At 39.5% G+C, this 25,409-nt stretch overlaps 1 protein-coding gene across 1 annotated transcript in view; it reads right to left on the bottom strand.

Moving 5' to 3' along the window:
• Positions 1-15,759, bottom strand: part of FARSB (phenylalanyl-tRNA synthetase subunit beta) — a 39,335-nt gene extending 23,576 nt beyond the window's left edge. The window contains exons 1-14 of the mRNA XM_016199213.2: positions 15,684-15,759; positions 13,991-14,046; positions 12,557-12,711; positions 12,030-12,099; positions 11,343-11,458; positions 9,280-9,430; positions 8,144-8,252; positions 7,176-7,246; positions 5,418-5,479; positions 4,446-4,497; positions 3,114-3,175; positions 2,647-2,854; positions 2,096-2,176; positions 979-1,071 (exon numbers count right to left, since the gene is read on the bottom strand). Of these exons, the coding sequence (XP_016054699.2) occupies positions 979-1,071; positions 2,096-2,176; positions 2,647-2,854; positions 3,114-3,175; positions 4,446-4,497; positions 5,418-5,479; positions 7,176-7,246; positions 8,144-8,252; positions 9,280-9,430; positions 11,343-11,458; positions 12,030-12,099; positions 12,557-12,711; positions 13,991-14,046; positions 15,684-15,741 (1,344 nt within the window). The 5' untranslated portion in view covers positions 15,742-15,759. The remainder of the gene's footprint in view (positions 1-978; positions 1,072-2,095; positions 2,177-2,646; positions 2,855-3,113; positions 3,176-4,445; positions 4,498-5,417; positions 5,480-7,175; positions 7,247-8,143; positions 8,253-9,279; positions 9,431-11,342; positions 11,459-12,029; positions 12,100-12,556; positions 12,712-13,990; positions 14,047-15,683) is intronic.
• Between the last annotated feature and the right edge of the window lie 9,650 nt (positions 15,760-25,409).

Genomic DNA, 25,409 nt, shown 5'->3' with positions numbered 1-25,409 from the left:
AGTATAGAGAAAGAATTCATGTATTTGATGCATATTACCAATTAGTTCTTTAATTAACCTAATTCTAATACACCACATTAGTAGGTAGTTCTAGAGATAAAATTTAGATTTTTAAGTTAGATTTACACATTTTTATAACTTTTAGAATTTTTAGAATTAATCCAGGCTCCTACTTTTACAGAAGTGAAAACCAAGATCAAAAGAAATTATCTGGGAGTTCAGATACTATAATAGCATTAACTTTATTGAAAGCATTTCCTTTCAGTTCCAAGATTCCCTTGATTCTAGAAGACGTGCTTTGTTTTAAAGCCTGGATTAAAAAATATCATACAGAATTGCATACACAAGAAAAACAGAATGAGAACTTATTAATATAAAAGAGACGAGACTATTTGAAGTCACTAATAAGCAAATATATGTATTATAACCTTGAGATGCTTTTTATAATTAATGTCCTAATCTATAATGTAAATCATTTAACATTTACTATTAATGTAATATCATTCGCATTTAAATATTCCTAAAGTCTACATAAAACTGCCAATAAACTAGACAATTACAGTGGAAGACACAGGCTGCATAGTCAATAACTGATGTAAAGACTAATTTAAAAGTGAATGACTTAAGGGAGGTACTGGGAACTGGTATTCACTCATTTATTACAAATAGGTCAGAAAGGTATGAAATTTGAAAATAGTGTTTAAAAATCAATTATAAAATGGAAGGTTCAGACAAGACTGGGCTATAGAGCACATAGCAAAGAAGAACCAGCTATAAAGTTAATCAGAAAAAGATTTTAAAATATTAAGAATTTTTGTCAGCAAAGAAAGAACCAACTATAAACTTATCCAAGAAGAGATGTTTTAAAAGCTCTAGGATTTTGCCATATAAGGTATAATCATACCTGAAGAGACTTTTCGTAACTCATGTACTGCCTCTCTGTTTTTACCCAAATACTTATCTACTGAAAGTTCTTACCTGAAATTCAGCTGTTTTAGGATTACTTATATGGACTGCATTTGTTACAGAGATATCCAAACCAAGTTTATCAGCAATGTCTTCCTGGGAGCACTAAGAAATACATACAAAACAGATCAATATGGAAAAGTTGACGACCAAAAGAATTAAATTCTGTAAGTCAACTTTTTGTCTTATAGCAATGTTGAGTTTCTATATAAATCAGTGAGTTAAAAATAAGCTAAGAAATCTCAGCGGGAAGGCAGGGGTGGATGGGGAGAGATTAACATAAGAATTTATATGCATATATGTGTAACCCATGGACACAGACAATAGTGGGGTGAAGGCCTGGGGCGAGGAGTAAGGGGGAGGGGGCGGGGGGGGCGGGGAGGGAATCAATGGGGTAAAAAAGGCACATTTGTAATACTTTCAACAATAAAGATTAATTAAAAAAGAATAAGCTAAGAATAAACATTTATCAAATAACTCAGGCACATAGCAGATGCAATTTAACATCAATAGTTCTCCTGCAATGAGTTCTAGCCATGACAGAGTTCAAGTAAATTTTCACGCGGAGATGCTGGTGTAATCTGTACTCCAGCTATTCCTACCTACACTGGCCTCCCATTTGCCTTACCCGGGGAGGGGATTTCCTTCTGATTTTGTAATTAAATTCATTTCCTGATTTAGGCCCTTTATGTCAGCTTTTCAACTTAAAGCAAATGGTTGTGAACATGTTCAAAGACAAAGAATAAGTTCAATGTGGAACAGTCCCCAAGCCCTTAACCAGGGCTGCATCTAGTGGACACAGGCATGGACAAATTAAGACTAACTTCTAACCTAATAAACTTGGTCACGAAATTCATTGTGAACCATCATATTCATACGAAAATATAAAATATGTTATCATCTGTTACTGAAGACACTTTTTTAGTCCTTCATGATTTTCTGTGGCTAAAAAAAGAAATCCCCCAACATTTCTTTACCAGAAAGTTGTACCATCTCAAATAGCAAAGTTACTCTTTAAAACCTGGAAATATTGACATTCTAGATTTTATAAACTCATATAAGGAATCCCAGAATTAGTAATTCAGTTTCAAAGTCAACAGTCAGCTGAGCAGAGAGCACATAAACATACCAGGGCAAATGTAAGTGCTTCGGTGAAGCCAGCGGCTGCCATGTCATGTCTTAGAAGTTCCGTGAGCTTGTTAAGGGGAAACTGGGGGGGAAACAGTTTACATAAATTCACCTCAATAAAATTTTGTATTTTTAAAAAAGAGACTTATACAGAACATGTCATTAGAAGTAAACCACCCTTCCATCCTTGCTAATATACTGCTAGTAGCACCCCTCCTCCACCCTGACCACCCCAGTATTCCTACAAAGACATACAAAACCCTACTTTACCTCTCCACACACAGCTTCTGTCTCAGGCCCAGGCTGAGAAAATGGATCTCCCAGTTAGAGAACCAATAAGGGCTCCACACTCAAAACCTTTCTTCAAAGAACTAGTCACCACAGGTTTTCAATGTACTCTAATCAATTGGGCATCCTCTCCATAGCAAATGCCACATAACAGAGCACGTCCAAATACTGCTTAATTCCCATATTGTTTTTCTCGAAGCCTTCTCAGCATTCAACAATCAGATTCCAACAACAAGGAGTGTTTATTTAAGGGTGCAACCTTACCTGATTGGCTATGGTGTATGTTTTCGGGAGAGCCATCTGAATGTTGTTATACCCATAGGCAATAGCTGCATCTTCTATAATATCACATGCGTGGATAACGTCAGCTCTGGTTGGAGGGATTTCAATCTCAATCTGATTCCCATCGCCAATGACTTCCGACTTTAAGTACATCCTGGTCAGGAGCTTAGCAAGATTTTCCGGAGTTTCTCTGAAATAGGAATGTACAAACCATAAACTTCACTGGATTATTTAAAACACGTGTCTGTTTTGTTTTAAAATGTGCTGCTACCTGAAATAGTCACCTTTCTTTGTGAATCCCAACAGATGTCCCATCACCATTTCCCTTACTCTGAAGGGATATCAAAACCCTCTCCAAGCTTCCATCAGGAAAAATTAAAGTCTTGTGTGCACTTCATTCCTGAATTCTCTCCAACTGTAAGTAAGTAAATGAAGTTTTCAGAGCATACCTGATCCCAACTTTCTTGTTAATTAGGTCGGCTCTCAACATCTCCTTTCGGTAAGCCAGTTCCTTAAGAGAAAAAGAGTTTGAGGAGCTTAAATCATCCTCGTCAGAGGCAGCATTAGCCATTTTCTACTTCAACTCCCTGTTGTTAGTTTCATTTACCTCCCAAGAAACTGTCACCAGAGCTGCACGCTGAAAATACTTGGTGTTTCAAAACGTTACAGAGGAATAAATCGGCTACATCCTATTCACGTATGAACATTCTACCTGCTGGACAACTGGATAGGCTCACAATTACCGTAAAATGCCAAACCCCTTTGTCTTTTAGATGGTCAGCCACCATTTTCTTCAATAAAATACTGGTGCACTTATCATGTCTAAAATGCTGTGAATCCTGCTGAATATTTTCAGTCTCATTTCAGATAAGCAGGTATTTATGACCAAGAAAGAATAAAACATTCCTTTCCCATCATTTTCAGGTGGGGAAACGCAGCCCTGCCCCCAGTGCTAGCTATCAAGCTCCTCCAGGAGCCAGCACTGCTGGAGCATTGCATGAACTGGTACTCAGCTGCCTTCAAACTATACATAAGTCTACCACGTTAGGCAGGAACAAATAGGCATAAAATCCAAGCCTTTCAGCATCTTTGAAAATGTAGCTATGAATATTTCTTATCACTAAATTACTCTAAGAGTATAACTGCCAATAGCAAAAAGGCCATAAATTTTAAAATCTTCTTGGACTCAGGTAAGAACAATGAGCCGGAGCCTTGCTATTCCAAATGCAGCTCTCAGGCAGAAGCATCACCACCACCTAGCGCTCGTTAGAGAGGTCAGCTCCTGGGCCCTTACACACCAGACCCACTGAGCCCGAATCTGAATGTTCTCAAGATCCCTAGATGAGTGTACATTAGAGTCTGAGAGCACTTGACTGGATGCTATTGGTTGCATAGTAATAACAAATCTTTACTGAGCAGTTAATATAAATCACCCAGTTAACTAGTTAATAAGAGAATAAATCACAGGAATTATGGCCAAATAATGCTGTGATACAATGTAATGTGTTGGGAGCTAAAGACAGATTGTCTGGGCTTAAATCCTAGCCCCACCTTTGACAGTAATAGGCAAGCTATTTAGCATCTCAAGGTCTCTATCTCCATCTAGAAAAGGGCATGATTACAGCACCCACTCTCATAGGGTTAATGTGAGAATTACATCCATGTAGCGCACATAGCACAGTTCCTGGCAGGTAGGTGGATGGATGGACATAAACAGACAGCCTATGAGCACAATAAAGCCATTATCATTATCATCATCAAGTCACTTCATTAGTACTTACTGGAAAGGTATATGATTTTCCATTAGGAAAAGCGACCTCAGTTGCTTCAACCCTGAAAATAAATAAATAAAATACTTAAGAAACAAAGGGTCCATAAATTCTAGAAATGTGTATAGTGGACAAATCTTTCACTTGGTCTACAACTGTAGCCTCTACGTGTTCAAACTACTCACATTCCGACACTGCTGTCTGGATTAATCCTCCTAAACGCAACCTTACTCTACTACTCTATCTCCTACGGCTCCCATGTCTCTCCATGCAGCACCCACTTGATACGTTTGTTTCCCAGTCCTGCAGAACACACACACTCTATGGACTCCCTGCCAATACTGATATGTATAGTCCAGGGTTTACTAGGCTGGTGTGTTACACAATGAAAGCTCACTGACATAACCACTAAGGTCAATTTTTTTTACAAAAGCAGCTGATACTGCTCATACAATTTTAGTCCCATTTTCTACAGTTATACATTTTGAATTATAATTAATATTCTAGAATAAACTATGATTCTAGTACACAATAAGGGCCATACAGGTTTATTAAATGTTTTAAATTAAAAATAGCTTTGAAAAAATTACGGTAATCCTATTGATATATATGGGACATAGGATTTGTTCTTATATATACTTCTCTACTGTTGTTTGGCTGTTCCTTTTGCTGTTCCTTCATGTTTACATTCTCAAATTCAATGATCCTTAAACACAGCCTAAATTTCCTTGGCCCCGTGACGCCTGCCCAGATTGCCTCAGCTAGGAGTAATTTGCCCTTACAGCCAAAACATCACTGAACTTTTTTAAAGTACTTATCACTTTTTATTTTATACATTATTTATGCATATGTCTTAGCTCCCCAAAAAATTATATGTTCTAGTTACAAGAACACATTTTACATCTTTATATTTAGTACAAGGCCTTCATGCTTTGCCTTCAGAACAAACAATAGGCCATTGACAAAGGTGCCAAATGGACTTACGTAAATTGATTCTCACAATATTCACTGAACATGGTGACAATGATATCAAGAACTATTTTTGCCTGCAAAGGAAAAACACAAATATTATGGTAACCTATAAATATATATATTTTCTCTCTTTACTCAGATGGAAATGAGTATTTAATATAATTTAGTTCCCAAATATCTGAAAATGGACCTCTACATACACATTGTAAAAAGGGGAATGGAATAAACACTTATGAGCTTAATTAGGCCCGTCCTTAACTTCAAGTGTTCAGCATTTATGAAGTTTTCTAAAAGTTACAATCCATGACTGAGACAAATCATTTACTTCCTCCAACCCCTCCCTTGGATTCACGAGTTTTGAGAGAGACAAATGGTTAACTACGGATCAATACTGTAAGTCTCTGTAGCCAGATGGCTGACTCCTGCCTCAACCACGTACTAACAGTCTGACTCTGGGCAAGTTACTTACTGTCTCTGTACCTTAGTTTCTTCATTTATCAAGTGGAGATAATAAAAGTCCTTACCTCACTTGGTTATTATAGGGAATATATGTATACATATTCCTGATATAGTGAAGGACATAGAGATTTAAATTTTTTTAATTCAAAAAAATATGCTGAGCCCTAGCAGGATGGCCCAGTGCTTAGCGCATCAGCCTCCGGACTGAGGGTCCCAGGTTTGATTCCGGCCAAGGGCACGCAACTCGGCTGCAGGCTCATCCTCGGCCCAGGTTGGTGTGTGAGTGAGAGGCAACCAATCCACGTGTCTCTCTCACATTGATGTTTCTCTCTCACTTCCCCTTCCACTCTCTCTGAAAAGCAATGGAAAAAATATCCTCGGGTGAGGATTAAAAAAAAGAAAAAATATGCTTAGAAAAAAATACAGTAACACCCTATTGGGATATATGCTTTGCTTTTATATAACTTCACTCTTACAAGCTTCAAGAAAGATATTCAAGGTCTGCTAATGTATGAATTTAAGAATGCTTTTAAAATGTGAATATTACTATGACAATATTTTTCAAGGCAAATATGGAGCATAAAAGTTATAAAAGAAATAACTTATAATGGTCTTCGATTCTGTAAATGTGTATGAATGACATTTACCTGTCTTCTACAATCCAGCCTTCTCCTGCCATTCAAGTTTATCTTTCTTAAGTTGCTTAATCACCATCTCACGCTATGCCTTACTTAACATGAATAAAGAAATCATATGCTATAGAAAAGCTTTCATAGCAATCCAATCCAATATGCGTTGTGGCAGCAAGTGCGTGCACAACTAGTATTCTACACATTCTGCATATCACTGTGTGCATAAACCCTTTATTAACTGCTAAATAAAATTTCTTTATGGCCAGCTTGTTTTTAAAGAATTTTTACCAAATATACAAAGGTACCAAATTACTCAGCATTTCAATTAAGCCAATTAAGATAAACAATTTATACAGATCACATTACAACACTTATCCCATTCTGTTTTACAGTTAGGTAAGTAGCTAATTCTCCCATCACTACAAGTTCCTTGAAATCCAGAAACATGTAAAACTCATTATTAAATTCTTGGCACTGAAAAGACAGTAAGTGCTCACTGAACATTTGTCGATTAAATGAAAGCACCATAACCAAAGTATAGAATACGTCTTTCTAATTTTCTAAAATATGTTCCCACCTTCAAATTAAACATATTTTAAAATTTAGCCATATAGCCTTGGCCCAGAAGTAAAATTTATTCTGTCTTGACAGTACAAAAATAGAAACAAGTTTTATTTACCTTAGTAAAGTCAGTTCCTGTGCACTCAATAAACACATTTTTAGTATTTACTGTTATTCTGGAATGATTTCCTACAATGAACACAAAACAATAACGATAAGACAATCAGTTTCAGAAATATAAGTGCGCTAAAAAGCTCTACAAAACAGAAACTACGTTTTAATTTAGAACACAATATAAACTATTATCTCAAAGTAAAGGGATATACAACTTTTATTTTAAGTCCCATTGCAGAATAAAGACAAAACAATAACAGGCCTTACTGAGTGCATTCAATGTGTTAGGAGCTATGCTAAGGACTTGACAGAGGTTGCCTCATTTCATTTTCACCACAACTCTATGACAGAGTTGCAGAGAGACAACTAAGATTTAGCTATTAACTCATCTGGCTAACTCTGAAGCCCAGATTCTTAACCACTATAACCACTAGAGTTCAAGATCTCGAGAAGGCAGACTCTGCTACCTATTGTGAATCAACTAAACCCCATCTTATCCCAGAAAAGAAAACATCTGTGGCTTAAACATCATTAAGTTATGAAATTACATTCAAGTTGCCAGAATGAAAGCGCCTTCAGAAAAGAGTTAAGCGGGTAAATTCAGTTTAAAAGTTTTAGTTTACCTATAAAACAGAAAAAGCAGAACTTGACTTTGAGTTTAACCAAGTGAATTACCTGCTAAAACCAAAACATCAATACCCTTTGGAGGAATATAACAAAATCCAGAGACTCGCATCAGAAAGTACTTATAAACTTATGAATATTTACACATTTATAAATTGTATAAAAATCCCAAGTGTTGTTGAATAAATGAATAGAAAGAACTATTACAAAAAAAGATCTACAAAAGACCTGAAATTCTCAGATTGAGTTAATTTTATTTTATTCAGCCAACTCTATTGAGAACTGTACAGAAATGCTGAAGAATAGGAAGAGACAGTAAAAATCTATGATGCTTAAGAACTAGCTCACCATTGACGATCGGAGGCATTGAAAGGACGACACCATTGCTATCGTAGATGATTGGGTACAGGGGCTTATTTTCAATGATATGTAAATAATGTTTAAGGTGGTTGTCAGTCTGAAAAAAAATTAAGTCAAAATTAGTTTTTTATTTCTATCAATGTAATTATTTTACATATCTACCTAGTGTAAAAGAATGTGAAAAGTCAAAAAAACAATGAAACTGCTCCAAATTACAAGAAGTTCTAAATTTATAAGATTTTCCAATATAAATTAGTATCTCAACATCCTTATACAGGCTCATCTCCCGCTGGGAAGAGATGAGAGCACAACTGAGCCATTTTTCAACAATGAAAACAATTTGCACTGGTAGGCCATCACAAAACTATTTAACTTGACTTGGGGTGGTGAACACACAATACAGTGTGCAGATGATGTGTTGAAGAATTGTATGCCTGAAACCTGGATAAGTTCGTTAACCAGTGTCACCCAGGTAAATTTAATAAAAAGGAAACCAACCAACCAACAAAAAACTATTTAAATAAATTGAAAGAAATCACTAGCAAATCAGGCCAAGGATAATAGCTGCTTTCTTCTAAGGATACCCACTACTTCTCTGTTATACACAACTTAAAGTGACTACTGAATTCACTGTCACTGCTGGACTCTAAAGTGATAATAATGAGAGGCAGACATTTTGGTTTTTAGTTTTTTTGTGGGTGTGTTTGTTTGTTTTTAATCTGTTTTCCTAATCAAAGGTCTAGCTGAACTGTTGACATTTTCTAATAGTGTTTCCCCAAAAAAACAAAACAAACAAAAAAAACTAGCTAAACCTTATTGTTCCTTAAACTTACATGAGTTCTAATTATACCCAAATATTAATATTACAATGTGGCACGTCTACGTCAGTGGTTCTCAATCCTAGCTGTACATTAAAATCATCCAACTAGATAAAAATGTAATAAAAAAACAGAACTATACCCAGTACCCCTCCTCTAGATCAAATAATCAGCATCTCTGTGTTAGAGCCCAGATACTGCTATTTTTTTTAAAGCATTCATTATATTTTTCTAATTCCAAGACTTGACTTTGAAGGGATTTCAAGATTTATGCAGAGCTATTGCATAATATAAAGGAACATGTACCTTGTATATTTTCATCAGTTCACAGGCTGTATACTCCTTTGTCTTATTTAGAGGTTTGAATTTGATATCTGAAGGTCGCTTTGCAGTATAGGTAAATGGGCCTGACAAAGTGTCCAAATCATGGGTACCAATAGCAACCAATGCTCTTTTCCTAAATGGTGAAAGACGGGGAGAGAGGAAGAGAGGAAAGAGACAGAGATTTGAATATTCCAAAGCAAAAATCCTAAAGATAACACAGACTATATGTTTCTAAAGTTATTATTAGACACATTCCTAAAATTGCCTGTTGCTTTATGGCAACCTTAGAGGAGTATAAAGAACAAATCCTCACAACTATTCAGAGTAATGAGAAATTATAAAGCTACTAACAAAACATTATTTCAGTAGCTGAAGTAAATTCCTTGCCACTATGCTTTCCCAAGTCCTGTGTTACAGGACATTTTTTCCCTCTGTCTTTTAACCTTACTTCCTCTTAGTACCTTCAAGTAAACATAAATGTTTTATTAAATTAGAATAAGCTATCAAATTGCTGTACTTTTTGACTTTTCTATATTTTCCTAAATATTCTGTCACAAAGCTATATTACAATAAGGAACAAAAAAAGCTCATGATTTTCAAATATACCAAATAAAAGTTTAGAGTTGAAGTAAGTGAGGAAATGCCTTCTTTATCTATAAAAATAGTCTTCAAATAAAGTAAATCCAGAACAGATAATCTGGCTCAAACATTTACTAGCCATACCTATGCTTGTCAGAAATCGTGTATCTTGTTCTTTATTCTGAAATTATATTTAAATTCTTATTCTTTTGCTTAATAATGACATTTTAGCAAGCTAAAAAATAGATTATTTTTATACAAGAACTGGGAATGTTATTTGGAATTTGAAAAAAAAAGTTTCTTCTACCACGTGAGCAAAGATGTTTCAGAAAAAAAGAGACCCTATGAGCTTAACCATAGGTGTTATTTTTACTTTTGAACATACTGCACCCCAGAAGAAAACATCCAGGGTCTCCCCTCAACTCTCTAGCCCATAACTTCTGCACAAGCCTCTTCTAGTCTCCATGGTTTTACCTAACTGCAATTATTAAAAAATAAAAATTCGATTTTCTACTTTTATTCAAAATATATATAACTATTAATCATACCTTTGATCAGAATGAGATAACTTATGTTAATATATTTCAGAACCAACACAAAAAAAATGATATATTAGCTAAAGCCTGGTGTTAGTTATCATCAGTAAATAATTTCCATTAGATTTTTGAAATACTGAAATTATTTGAAGGATTCCCACTCTTACGTGCCTTGGCCTTCAGGAGTTCAGGATTTAGGTTTGAAAAGCACTATACTAAGTTGTATGGGAAATGATGTATAGTAATGGCAAAGATACAGTAAGAAAATTTGGTCATTTAAGTCTCCAGTTTTATCTGTCAATTTATAATTATACTCCTTCAAAAAGTGAATTCAAGCCAAAAATTTCCCATTTAAAAAATTATAGATTGTACTTCAAATTACCATGGTTTAATATTTAGAAGTATAATAACCCCACTACTAATGATCTGAACAAAAACCACGAAAGTCTCTAGGACTAGATATTTCTTTTCTATAAAGTAATCAAAATATATCTTATTTCTCCATGCATACACTATTTATAAGCAGTAATAATTAGCTATCTGGTAAATAAACTTTTGGGGGAGGTTATTATGGTAAAAAAAAAAAAAATCAACTATGAGCAAACTACTTAAAAGGTTAATTTTTCTCCATTATTTAGTAAATTTTCAGAATTCTTACTGAATGGAAATCCCATAGGACAGTGACTCTGTCTCTATTTTATTACTTATTGGTTGAATGAAAATGTAGTTGAATCAAAATTTTTAGTGTTGGTTAAGGTCTTGTTGCTCTCACATATTATTACTTTAGAAATGCTTTGAAAAAAACCTGTTTACGAGGAAGAAAAGAAGAAGGGAGGAAAATAGGAAAGGGAGGGAGAAGGGGGGAGAAGGAGTGGAGAGAAAGGGCCAGGAGAAGAGGCGGCAAGGGGAAAAGAAGATGCAGCCACAAACCTGCAAATGTTCTGATGCAACTTCTCCTGAAGTTCAATGAAGCTGTCACAGCGATCTTTAGTAAACTTTACATTTCGGAGAACTGCTGCTACAGCATAAGGGCGTATTTTAGCGGTCTGAAATTCACATCAGAGCTGGTAAGTGTTAATTACATTTCGTAATAGAAAGTCAGCGGCACTCTTGACATTGGCACACATTTTCATTCAAAAAGTATATATTCATTCATTGAACCAACAAGTAATAAAACAGAGGCAAAGTCACTGTCCTCATGGAATTTCCATTCAGTAAGAATTCTGAAAATTTACTGAATAGTGGGGAAAATATTTACCTTTAAGTAGTTTGCTCATAGTTGATATTTTTACCAAAATAACCTCCCCCCAAAATTTATTTTTATCACTATACCACAATTTAAACAATTACATCTCAAATGTATTTTACATACACATTTGGATGTTATTTTCCAAAATTATTCAGAGAAAACAGATGCTTTGTTCCCTTTCATTTCTTGATACAAACAAATCGACAGTTTTTAAAAGCTAGAGGTTAAATATACATCCATTTTAGCAAATGATCGAAGGACTTATATCTGGCAGAAGATTAGGCTTTGCTCCTTTTCCCGACCCACATTATAGATGTATATACAAAAAAGACTGTTTGCAAAGGAAAATAAGGTTTTATGCTTATTACCTCTTCTGTGACGATCAATTTCTGCATTTCCCCACTAGGCATTACCCGTTTATACACTGGAGCCTTTATCCTAAAATAATATTAAAACAGACTTGGTCATTATTAACCAAGCATTAACTCATCATTAAAGCATTTAATAAATTATATTCTCTGCTGTGTAAACAACATGAACAGAACTAGGACAATGGGCTGGAGTTACAGCAAATCAAATCTGAACTGAATATATATTTAAAAAAAAAAATCCACACAAACTAACAAATTTTCTAACATTTAAAGTTCTCCATAAAACCATTAAACACTTCAGTGTTAAAATATGCTCCCAAAATGAAAAGTTATGACTCAATATTCAGAAAAAGTTTCAAACGGCTACAATCTACAAGAATCTTACCAGCCAATCATCCCTCTAAGCAGACCTAGAGCTGTGTACCTGTCCAACAGGATTTTTCTAGAAACGTAAAAAGTGTCACTGATAATGATAGACAAAGAAAAATATCTAATTTGGCAAAGTAATGAATATATTCCCTTACCTTTCTTTAAAGACCTGAAGTCCTCGAACCAACCCCTCCAGACACAGGAGGTCATATCTATTGGCCGGGACATCAATTTTGTAAAGAACAACATCAGATGCCCCCTCTGCCTTTTCATTACCTTGTTCCTTACTTATAATTTCCTTCTCGGAAGTCTAAAACAAGCACAAAAAATAAAATAACATAAAATAAATCTAAATCCTTTTGAAAAAGTAGTTGTCAGCACTAAAAGCAGTAACTACCTCATATATATTCTTTTCTGCAACATAGGTTTCTTATATCTGCAACAAACATAAAAATGACTTTTACTGAGTTCACACATCTAGCATCCTCACTCATACTCTCTCTCCCCTCACCCCTCCCACTCTCAAATATTTTTTTAAAAAAGGAGGCCCAAGGAGACTAATATATGAGGCTCAGACAGGCAATGTAATTGTCTATGGTTACACAGCTAGTGATCATGGGAACTCCAACTACTATTCAAATTTTCTGATATCCAAACAAATGCTCTTAAATATTGCATAGCCTCAAATTTAATTTTGAGGTCTAATGAAGTTATTAATAGCCACTTAATATAAAGTACAGAAATCTCATCCAACTTCTCAAGCATACAGATGCTTATTAATATAAAAACAAAACAAAACACCTTCCCATACTATTAGTAAAGAATTAGCAGGAAAAACAAGGCAAGACAATGAACATTTTTGTCAGCCCAATAATTTTTTAACTTTATAGTATAACAAAACTGAAAAGATCAATAAGATAAAAGGCTTAAAAAATAACATTAAATTTTGTCTTTAATACATAATCAATATTAGTTAATATATTTTGTAAATGAAGCTATTTTTAAAATATTTTAATCATTACACAATCAAAAAACTAGGAAAATACTTCATAATCATTTCTATAAACCATTCTTAAAAATAGATCATTTTATAAGATCACTGTACAGTGTATACAGTAATGAACTGGGAATGAATTAATGTTGGTTAAATACACATGGAGGAAGGCGAAGCTGGGGAACAGAGAAGTGAAGGAGGGGGAGCCAGAGGCCAAGACAGTAACTCTGGCTGAAGGAACATTTCCACTGATTCCCAAGCCCTTTTCCGTGCGGTTTATCTACAATAAGGCACCTCACTGCCAAAGAACTCACTCTGATTCTAGGGTTACCTGAGATGGTCTACCTATCCCCACAGCACTAGCCAGAAAACTTGAAGTGACTGCACGCAGAAAAAGGCATGAGCCCCTTTTGAGATTTTAAGCAAAGCAGCATTTACTCTCAGAACCAGTGCTCGGCCACTTAACACAGAGAACATAGGGATCACCATAGCCCACAAGTGTTCTAACCATACAGTAACAAAAAGAAACTATAGCAAACCTCCAAAAAATGGGCTCAAACACAGAATATTAGAAAAATAAATATCCGATACATACGACTTCATCAAGTTCCAAACCAAATTCGAAACACAGTTCATCAAATTCTTCGTCAGCTAGGGGGGAAAAAAAGATTGCTTTAATCTGATGAGCATAAATAAGCTGTCTATAAACAACAGATGACAATAAATAATCTCACCACTGTTTGAAACCTGGATTATTTCTTTCTTTCCCAGAGATGGATACCTGCTGGGAACTATTCAGTTCAAGGGATACCTGCCTTGAACAAATATTTGCCACATACCACCTTATGCAGTTCAGGTGCATTGTATACCATTAGTGTGAATTCGATTTAGAAGGATGCATAAAGAACGTAAATATTTTATTTTTTATAAAATAAAAAGTGTAGGGAATTAGAGCCAAGTTCAGAGGGCAGGAGTATTACCTCTATTTTCAGGGACTTATGGCAGAACCCTAGGGAGAGTAATAGTTCAAGACTAAATGGTACCCAAAAGTGCATCTTGAGGACCGCTGTTAAAAGCTAACTTTATTTTGCCCTGGTTGGTGTGGCTGAGTTGGCTGGAGCGTTGTCCCATGTCGCCGTTCAATTCCTAGTCAGGGCACATACCCGGGTTGCAGCTTCGATCCCTGGTTGGGGGTGTGTACTGGAGGCAAATGATTGATGTTTCTCCCTCCCGTGGATCTTTCTCTCTTCCTCTCTCCCTTCTTCTATCTATAAAAACCAATAAGATCTCTATTCTTCAACCTAACTTTATTTTCACAGTAATTTTTTATTCTAGGAAGCAGCACCTGTTAACGGGAGGATGGCCATGTTACCATATTGAGCCCTAAAACCAAAGAGAACACTAATCAAGTTGCTACCTATGACCTTTAGGAGAGCTGATAACTATGGAGCGGACAGATGTAATTTTAACTGCTACATCTATCTGGTAACTGATCATTGTACTTAATATCTCCCCCCTTTAAAAAAACAAAGACAACAACTAGGTAATATATTTAGAACTGAAGAAGAGATGGAGCCTAGCATGAAGAGTCAGCCCATCAAGCAGACTCCTAGCCATTCAAGTTTCAACTCAAACGTTACCACCTTTTCTCTAATGTTATTCTTAGCACGGTGCCTTTTTTGGGGTCCCTGATAGCCTTTAATAGTCTCCAAAATCATCTTATTCGTTACTTGCTGTTTGCCTCCCTCATCAGAACGTGTGAGGACCATGTGTCCTGGGCAGCGCTGGATCCCCAAAGCGCTTGGAACGGCGCCCAGCACCCGAGCAGGCGCCGGGTACACACTGATAAAATAAAACCGCGCAGGGCACCCTAATAAAATAAAACAAGGGCAGGACGCCGTCGGGCCTCCCGCTCGACCCTCTCGCACCGTCGGCGGCGGAGTCCCCAGGCTGCCCTTCCAGGGCGCTCGGCCCGCGACGCCCGCACACATCCCGGGGCTTCGCTCCTGCTGCCCCCGGCCCCGGGCACGCGGCGGGCGCTCCCTGCGAGCGCCCTGAACCACCGACGCGGGGAGCCGGGCGCGCGCGGGTGACGCACAGACAGCGGCGGCGGCCCCGCGCCGAGAGCTCGCGTCAGCCCCGGCACCGCCACTGCGGTCCTCAGGCCCCTGGCCGCCCGAGGCCAAAACGTGTCACGCGGCAGGAACGGCGCCACGACGCCCCGCTGGAGAAGGGCCTCGGCCTCCGAGGAGCGGCACGGAGCCCAAGCTACGCGGACGCGCACTCACTGTAGGTCCGGCCGAGGGCTCGGAAGAGCAGGTCGCGCTTCACGCTGACAGTCGGCATGGCGAGCGGGGCCCACGGCGCCTGCGCGGCGAGCCGGCGGGGGAACCCGAGACCGAGGTGTGGAGGACCCGGCCCCCCGAGTGCGGGCTGTCTTAGATATTGCCAGTCTTCCTCCGACAGCTTCTGCTTTTCTTTTTCATCTGAACGCAAGCAGATGGCCCCTGTTAAGCTCCGTAAGTCTAAATACGATTGGATGAATAACCTTCAGCCTGGTAAAGGAGACAGAATTGGATAGAAGTGGCTACGATTCGGTCGCCAACGCACTAGACAGACTGCAAAGGTCCTCACGCCTCTATGCCCAGCAGCGGGAAGCGCCAAACGAGGTGGGCGGGGCAGGAGGGGCGCGGGTGAGGCAGGGGGCGGGGCCTCCGGTGGAGACGCCTCGCGGGGAGGCGGGGCGCACGGGAGGGGCGGCGTCTGAGGCCGAGCGAGAGAGGGCTGCGAACATCCCGGTACGGGGAACGGGGAAATGCGTTAACAGACCTCAGCGCTGCTTCTCTTAGGTAGTCTCCCGTGAACAGTCTATGCCTTATAGCTGTGCTTTGTTTCACCCTTACGGCAGCCCTGCACGGGGCGTCCATAAGGGACCCTTCGATTTCAGTGAAACTGATTTTCAACTTCTGATCTCCAGAACTACGAGCATACATTTCTCTGTTTTAAGCCACCAAGCCTGTGGTAATGTGTGACAGCAGCAGCCATAGGGAACTTACACTCGGGGGTGGGCACTGCCATTATCCCCGTGTCACGGATGGTGAGCCTGCGGCACGTGCTATCTGAATCGCCCAACTCTCAAGGCAGAACTGAGGCAGCTTTTTTTTGGAGGGGGGGGGGATTGCTCTTTTTTTTCTCCACTGTACAGTGAATTAGGGCCTTGAAGGCTGTTCATGTGAGGGGGCAGTAGCTGGTTGGATTTAGGCCTCCCTGATGGACAGTCAAGTAGTAGTTCAGGGGTCAGCTTCCTTCCATGGCTGCAGGCAGACCCTCCCCAGTGCCCAGCATAACAGATGGGCAGAGTCCCCATCAATGGCCAGCTCTCCAATGCTAAATAAAACTCTCTGCCCCGAACTGGGACTCTGTGCTCAATTAAGGAAGGAAGGACTCTCGAAATGCTTGCAGGCTGACCTGCCCTCCTCTGGGCGGGCACTGCAGAGTGTTCTGTGGCCTCTGACTCTCACTCTCCTTATCTATAGTGTAGGGGTAATAATACACACCTTACGGAATTATTGTCAGGATTAGAAACGACACTCATAAAATGACTTATGGAGTTCTTATGTCGTAGCTCCTGGAACCTGGGCAGCTGTCGCTGTCGCCTGTTCTCCTAGTCAGTGTCCTGCAATCCTCAGGCTGCGCAGGGGCATTCTGTTCTCGTCTCCCACGTGCCCAACCCATCCTCCCTGCTTTTCCTCCTTGAACATGCACAGGTGCTCCGTACCTTCTCTAAGACTAGCTTATTCTAGTGTAAAAGGAAAAACTAGGCCACCAGCGCTCATCGCAGATGGAACTGGCTGACCGATAGGAAAGATACTTGGGAAACGTCACAAAATGTAGGTAGGTGCTTCTCTTGTCCAATTTTAGGACCAGAGGGAGTGAAAGGGAGAGAAAGAGAAACGTCAATGTGAGAGAGACACGTTGATGGGATGCCCCCCGCACGCTTCCTGACTTGGGCAGGGGATCGAGCCTGCAAACCAGGTACATGTCCTTGGCCAGAATCAAACCCAGAACCCTTCAGTCCTCAGGTTGATGCTCCAGCCACTGAGCCAAACAGGGTAGGGCCCTTAGAGCCTTTGAGCCAGCAGTTCCCTCTGCTAGAGTGTTCTTGTCCCTAGACTCCTGCAGGGCTAGCTCCTCAGCTCCCACAAGTTTTCTCAGAAACACCTATCTCTGACTATACTATTTACTGTAGTTATAGATGTAAGCGTCTCTCCCTGCTAATACAAGTTCCATAAAGCAGAGATTTTTGTGCTTTATTCACTTATATATGCCAAGAGCCTCAAACAGTGACTGGCACAGAGCAGATCCTCAATGAATATTTGAAAAAAAATTTTTAATGATAGGAATATTTGGCATATTATCTTTTCTTTTATAAAATATATACTTCAACAGAAAAAAAATGGGCAAAAGGAAATAAACAATTCACTAAACAATCAGAAAACAAAAAGCAAGAGGGGAGGAGAAATGTAAATTAAAACAATGAAAGCAGGACTATTTTCTCCAAGGGGACTGGCAGAGATTAAAGAAATAAATGATACCACCTTGTGTTGGCAAAGGTTTAGGTAGCTGGCACTCTTAGACACACCTTTCATGAATATAAATAGCAGTTTGGCAGTATGAATCAAATTCCTTTGAACACACTGATGGTTGCCAGATGGCTGGGGGGCTGGGTGAAAAGGTGAAAGGATTGAGAAGTACAAATTGGTAGTTACAAAATAGTCACAGGATTGTAAAGTTCAGCATAGAGAATATAGTCAATAATATTGTATAACTATATATGGTGCCAGGTGGGTACTAGACATATGAGGGGATCCCTTCATAAGCTATATAAATGTCTAACCACTATGCTATATACCTGAAACTAATATAATATTGAATTTCAACTGTAATTGAAAACTTAAAAAAAATTTTTTTAATGTATATTCTCTTTGATCCTGAAATTCTACTCTTGGAATTATTCTAAAGAAATAACCAACCAAGTATTTTTCTATTTGTAATATAGAAAATTTGGAAACAACCTAAATGTCCAACAATATGGGACCTGATTAAATAAAGCCTGGTACCTCTATATAATAGAATTTTATGCACATATTTAAAATGATACTTGAGAACTACATTTTTAACATGGAAAAAAACCCAACAACTTATTGTGTGAAAACAAGATACTGGACAATATACTTAAAATGATTGATTTTTTTATATGTATGTGAGTGTGAGCAAAAATAAAGCAGCTGGTATGTTATACACCAAAGCGTTAATAGTGGCTATGAGAGAAAACCCCAGTCATGTTCAGGTCTCCTTGCCTAATCAGACATTGGTAGACAATCCAACCCTTTCATCCACATGCAACTGGAGCCCACATAGATCTGTCCAATTATGATCAGTTTTGCCTATGAAATGTGTAACATGGAGAAAGTTTCTGAAATGATTGTGCCACTTTCCTCTAATGCTTGTGGGTTGGGCAGTAACTGAGAAAGAGATGTTGTCAAGTCTGCAATCCTTCCTACATATTTCAGGTCCTAAAAACGCAGTACTGTGTCTGCTGACATTTCACACTGGAGCAGGAGATAGTTTAAAATGGTTTGCTGGAGTTCTGTGTAGTGCTTTCCTCTCTAAAATCAAACATTGTCCACTTCCAGCCCCAGTTCCCTTGCTTATGGAGTGAAGCAGGCCCTTATCAGATGGCCATGAGGGTAAAGTAGGCAGAGAAACTTGAAACCTGCAAAGTGCCCTTTGAATATTAGATTTACACTCAAGGTAACAACCCATGTTACCTGGGACTATAAATTCTCTGTGGTATTAAGCTTAGTAAAACTTGGCAGGCTGTCTCCAGGAAGGTGACCAAAGTCCATTTATCTTCTTGGATTTCTATTGATGGATCTATCTGGAACTCAGAAAGTCTGCTAGACTCACCAAGAATCAGACTGATCAGTACTGACTTTCTCATTGTCAAACCAATGGTTGTTTTTAATTGTATTTTTTAAAATATATGACAAATCTTCTTAGTGGGTTTTTTAAATCTGTATTGTTGAGAGTATTACAGATGTCCCCCACTATTCCCCATTGCCCCTCTCCCCCCAGTTCCCACCCCACCCCAGGCCTTCGCCACACTATTGTCTGTGTCCGTGGATTATGCATATATGCATGTAAGTGCTTCGGTTAATATACTTGCTAGATGTTTTATATTATTAACCATTCCCTCATTCTTGAAATTCTCCTTTCTTACTTTTCCTGACTCTAGATTCTTCTATTTAGCTCTCTGGATTTGTCTACTATCATTGTGTGAGAGGGAACACAATGTAATGTTAAGAGTTCTAAGAATTAGTCATAGATTAAAATCCTGTATCTGCTGCTTACTGACTGAGACCTTTGACCAGTTATCAAATACTGATAAACCTTGGCTCCTTTTAAAAAGAAGATAATAGTAAGACCTACCTCACAGGTATGCCGTAGGATTGTTACAAAGTTTAAGAGAAACAGTTCATGTTGGGGTTTGACATGTTGTGAAGACTTGATAACTATTAATTCTCTCATAGCCTCTTCCACATGCTACACTACCCTTTCCTTACCTTCAGTGTGGGGTACCCTCCAGTGTATGTCTTTGGTGACCTTTTCCCCAAAAGATCTCAGCTACCTATTTTGTGGAGAGCACCTATGCACAGATGGCTCCCACTCTAATCTCCCCCTATATCATCTGTGCATATTTCTTACCAGCTTCTGAACATCTGCACCTGGATATTCAACTGACTGGCACCTCATACTCAAAATGTCAAAAACTGAATTTCCCCCTTTCCCCTAATCTTGTTCTTTCCCAGGTACACCCTATCCTTTTCAGTGTCACCACTAGATTATCCAAGCCAGAAATACTGATGTTGACCTAACTCCTCCATCATTTCTCTCTTCTAACTGATTATGATCGAGGAACATTGGGGTCATCTGTCCACCATGCCGTTTTTCTCTCAGCACAGGGCAAACCTTTCAGTTACCATATTAGAGCGAGGAGACCCTGTACCTCATGTCAGTGAATTGGTCCAGGGGTATACCTGATCCAAGATGGATTTTGCACTTGGGGCCACAGGGAATTTGAAGCCCATTTTATTGAATGATGGAAGCTGTCAGGTGCAAGTCTGGAGCCAATGGTGGCCATGTTTCCCACCACATGAAGAAACCATCTGCAATGAGATAAAATGTTACTGACCCCATGAGAAAAGATAGTGTAGAGAGACCTGGGTGTGTTTAATTCCCTGGTTGTTCTTAAAACCCAGCTGTTCCCCCCTCTTCCTAAAGCTTTGTTCTTCAACTGAATGAAGTCGGCTTCATTTGGATGGCTTAAGGCTTAGGGTGTGTGGGTTGGAGGGTTACAGCTGAGACTCAAGAAGTAAGTAGATGCCCAAAGGTAAGCAGAGTCCAAAACAACATTACAGAGTTTGGACTTTAAGAGCAATGGGAAGAAAAATCAAAGATTTTAAGCAGAGAAAAGACATGATCAACTTGGTATCTTGGAAAGATCACTTTGGGTACATTGTGGAAATGGGATGAGAAGTGATACTGTAGAGGGTGAAACTCAAGGCACGGAGACCAGTTAGAAAGTTGCGATAATCCAGGGGAGAAATTATAGCAGCCAGGACTGATGAAATGGCATGTGTGAAAAAAATAATAATAGCAGGTTAGAGCAGTCAATAGGTCAAACACCAAGTAGCCATAAACTCCTTGAATAATAGCAACATGAGTCCAAGTCCATCTGCTGGATTAGACCTTCTTGGAAACTGGAAGGAAGTGATGCAGGCTGCCTTACCACACCTCCAGGGACACTGCTGTTTCGGTGCTGACTGCCTCTCTCAAGAGCCTGCCTTGGACCCAGGCTGGCTGCCGTCGGCCTTCCCACACTTTTCCTTCTCATTCGTCCCTTGCTTAGCTTCCCAGGCCAAGTGCACACAAAAGTGGCGGTGAAGGTCATGGGAAGAGAAAGGACATTTAATAAATATCAGCAATTACTGTAACGATTTCTAAGAGTAATTGCTCATAGTGTTATGACTTAAAGAGCACCTGTTTTGTAGAGAAAACATCATATACTAATATGAGCTAAAGGACAAGCAACAATTGAACTTATATCAGCGGAGTTTTCAAACAAGAATGTGAAAGGCAGGAAGGCAGGGATGGTGAATAGAGTCTGAGACCTTGTATGTGCCTATAGCAACAAGAAAATACAGGAGAAAGGACACCTTGGACTGTAATCACGGTGGCTATAAAGCCTCACTATCTCAGGCAAGACTGCTGCAACTTTGCCCAGAGCAAGCGTACTTGAGCCCCGTCAGACTGGTAAAATAGTTCATCGAGAAGGCAATAAGAAAACAGAGGGGCCAGAGCAAGTTTCTTGAATTTAGTTCAAAACAGCCTTGAGCCCTGGCCGGTTTGGCTCAGTGGTTAGAGCGTCAGCCGGTGAACTGAAGGGTCCTGGATTCGACTCCAGGCGAGGGCACGTACCTTGGTTGCCTGCTGGGGCCCAGTCGGGGCACGAGTGGGAAGCAGCCACTCGATGTGTCTCTTACCTCGATCTTTCTCTCTCTCCCTTCCATAGCCTCTGAAAAAGCAATGGAAAAAAATATCCTCGAGTGATGATTTAAAAAAATAAAATAAAAACTAAAAAAACCAAACAAAACAGCCTTGAAAACAGAGCTTGAGAGACGTTCTTTTGAAACTACCATAGTCATGGCTTTCTACTTGACTTCCACCAGAGCTGGTCACGCTCAATGAATGAGAGGAACCATGATGTTTAGGAATATTTACCTTTACGATTAACACACCTTATGAAAATCAGAACACTGACCTTTGTCCTAAGCTGCGGCTTTAAGGACTCTCAATCTAGAAAGGATACTATTTCCTTTTTCGCTTAAGGACAGGAACGTTTTAATGTAAGTTACAGTAAAATGTTATGTAATAGGAAAACATTATCTTTTTGCTAGTAGAAGTTAGCTATGGTAAAATACACAGGAAATAAATTGCAACAAGGAAGTTATTTTAAATTGTTCTTGTCCCAGAGCCGGCTTTTGTAATCTCTGAGGCAATCTGAACTGTCACCTTCTATTCCTTAGAGTTGAGCAGCAGAAAGGGAAACCACACTGGCTCGGTGGAATCTCAGATCTGCAAGCTGGACAGTGTTGGTGTCCTATGGCCACACCCTCCTAGGGACTTGCCACCGCAGAGGTGCTTGATGCATTCTAGTTGAATTTCTCTATTGAAACTTGAAGTAAGTATCATTCCTCATATATACCCAATGCCAAGCACATAGCATGTGAGTAGTAAATATCTATTGATTGAATGGATTACTAACCCCCAACCAAACTACAACAAGTTCGGCCCTCTGCATTCTTCTGCCTGCTCTCCCCTGTCTTGTTCTTTGGTTTCAACAACATTCCCTTCCTCCCTTGTGATGTCATTTGAGAGACAGCATAGTATGGCAGTTATTTGCTCAGGCCCTGGAAACAGACAAATCTATTTTTAAAAAACAGAAACTCGTTCTTCTACAACTAGTTTGACCTTTAGTCTCACTTCGTTAGCAAAAAGTGAGAGAGCAGGAGGTTTAAATCAGACACAGCACACAGAGCATGTAGCCCAGGGCCTGTGAGACAGTGAGCACTCAGTAACGCAGATGCATCAGGTATGGTTTTTCAGCTGCAACCCCATTCAGTGACTTACCCAGCTATTAGGTCGCCCCTCACACACAGAGAAAGAAAGAAAGGGAGAGAGAAAAGAGCAAATAAGCAGTGATTTCCAACCCGAGTTTTTCTGGGCCTGTTTGATGTGGATTTAATTTCGCTAAAAATACAGTCACCTTGGGAAGGAGCAGGATGCTGAGAAGGTGGGAGCCAGGTTCCCCATTCCTTTTCAACAAGAGAAGTCTCACTTGAATTTCTTTTATAAGTTGGAGTTCTTTGAAGATTTTTTTTAAAAAATCCCCCTGCTAACATCACAGTTTAAACCATTCTCCCGCACCATGGTGCTTCTCCTCACCCAGCTCAGTACAGCTGTGAAGAGATCTAGGTCTACTCCCTGCCAGTAACTGGCTGGGTTATCCTGGGCAAATCATTTAACTTAACTGCTCTTGGCTTCCTATCCTACGAAATGTGTAGTGTGAAAAGAGAATGCCTCAGGTTCATGTTTTCCTAGAAACTAAACTCCTGTAGGTGAGCTGTTTTGAGTAGCTTGATGAATTAAAACTCTCTCACCTTTTAATTCCCATAATCACTTAACTCCAATAACGTGGGACACAATATGTACACAAATAAGCATGTGTTGAACAACAAATAAGTGAATGAGTTAATGGTCGATTAGAATGGCGATGGGCTGTTGCACCGCCTGAGCCTTGTTGGGCCCATGCTTTGCTTCCATGGTGGGTGATGACAGTTCTTTTCTACCAGCTAAGGGCTCTGGGAAAGTGACAAAAGCATGATTCAGTACAGCAAACTCCAAGTGATTAGGAGTAGGAGTTGGGTATCTTGCTTTTCTTATTTACCAATAGATTGTGAATCCAATTTATCAACTAGTGTTTTTTATAGCTCCCATGCAGATCCCAAATCCCTCTCTAGTCTCCTTTGTACCACAGTAGACCAGGTCCCTGTCCTCTGCTCTTACCCTTCAATAGCCTCCTGAGGGTCTCCCTACTTCCACTCCTTGCCTACTCCTTCCACTACTTCCTACTTCTTGCCTCCAGTCTGCTTTAGGGGCTCACTATTTTCAGCCACTGGAACCTGTATGTTTCTGTCAGGGCACTATCACACATTTGGCTCTATACCTATTTTCTGTTTCACCCACTAGACTGTGAGCCCCATGAGAACAGACTATTTTATTTTATTTCATTATATATATATTTTAGAATTTTATTTATTTATTTTTAAAATACATGTTTATTGATTTCAGAGAGAGGAAGGGAGAGGGAGAGAGAGATAGAAACATCAATGATGAGAGTCACTGATCGGCTGCCTCCTGCATGTGACCCACTGGGGATTGAGCCTGCAACCCGGGCACGTGCCCTGACCAGGAATAAACCTCGACCTCCTGGATCATAGGTCGATGCTCCACTGCTGAGCCCTGCTGGTCGGGCACTTCCTTGTTATCCGCACCAAGGGTAATGCCTAATGCAAAGCAGGTACCAATGTAAGAAATGTCCAAAACTGCAGAGAATTTTTATATGAGTTTGAGTCAAACTGATGATATATGCTATCAAATGTTCCCAAGAATAACAGTTTCACAATTTTTTTATTTTATTTTAATCTTTATTGTTGAGAGTATTACAGATGTCCCTCCTTCCCCCCCCATTGCCCCCCTTCACCCAGTTCCCACCCCACCCCAGGCCTTCACAACTTCTTTTATTCGATTAAAATTAAGAGGGAGTGTAAAGAAGATTATGTGGAGATGAGAAAAGCACGGTGGGGATTGGATTACAGGATAATTAACAAAATTATGTGCTCTCTTGAGGGTTAATACCCCCCTTCAAGGGGTATTACTGCTGGTATTTCTCTTCATTTCTTTTCTTTTTTAATCCTCACGTGATAATATTTTTTCCATTGCTTTTCAGGGAGTGGAAGGGGGAGAAAGAGAGAGAGAGAGGGAGAGAGAGAAACATTGATGCACATCAGTTGGTTGCCCCCCACTCTGTGGGGTGGAGCCTGCAACCCTGGTACATGCCCTTGGACAGAGTCCAAGCTCTAACCCCCCTGAGCCAAACCAGCTAGGGCTACTTCTGATATTTCTACGGTGTGTTACTTAGATGCGCAAGAACAACGGACTGGGCTGGCTTAAAACCTTTCACTAAGGAACGTGTATGCCGGGGGCATGACTTCCTATCACCACCGGCCCAGTTAGGAATTTAGGTTTGATCACCCTGTGAGACTACTTACAATAGAAACCCCCTCACCCTTTTTTCTTTGTCTACAGTATACGGGAGGTATACGCGTTAC

This window comes from Miniopterus natalensis, chromosome 8 (genome assembly GCF_054644295.1).
Source record: "Miniopterus natalensis isolate mMinNat1 chromosome 8, mMinNat1.hap1, whole genome shotgun sequence".
Lineage (NCBI taxonomy): Eukaryota > Metazoa > Chordata > Mammalia > Chiroptera > Miniopteridae > Miniopterus > Miniopterus natalensis.
Note: the sequence above shows the minus strand (reverse complement) of the source record. Positions and strands in the feature narration are given on the sequence as shown.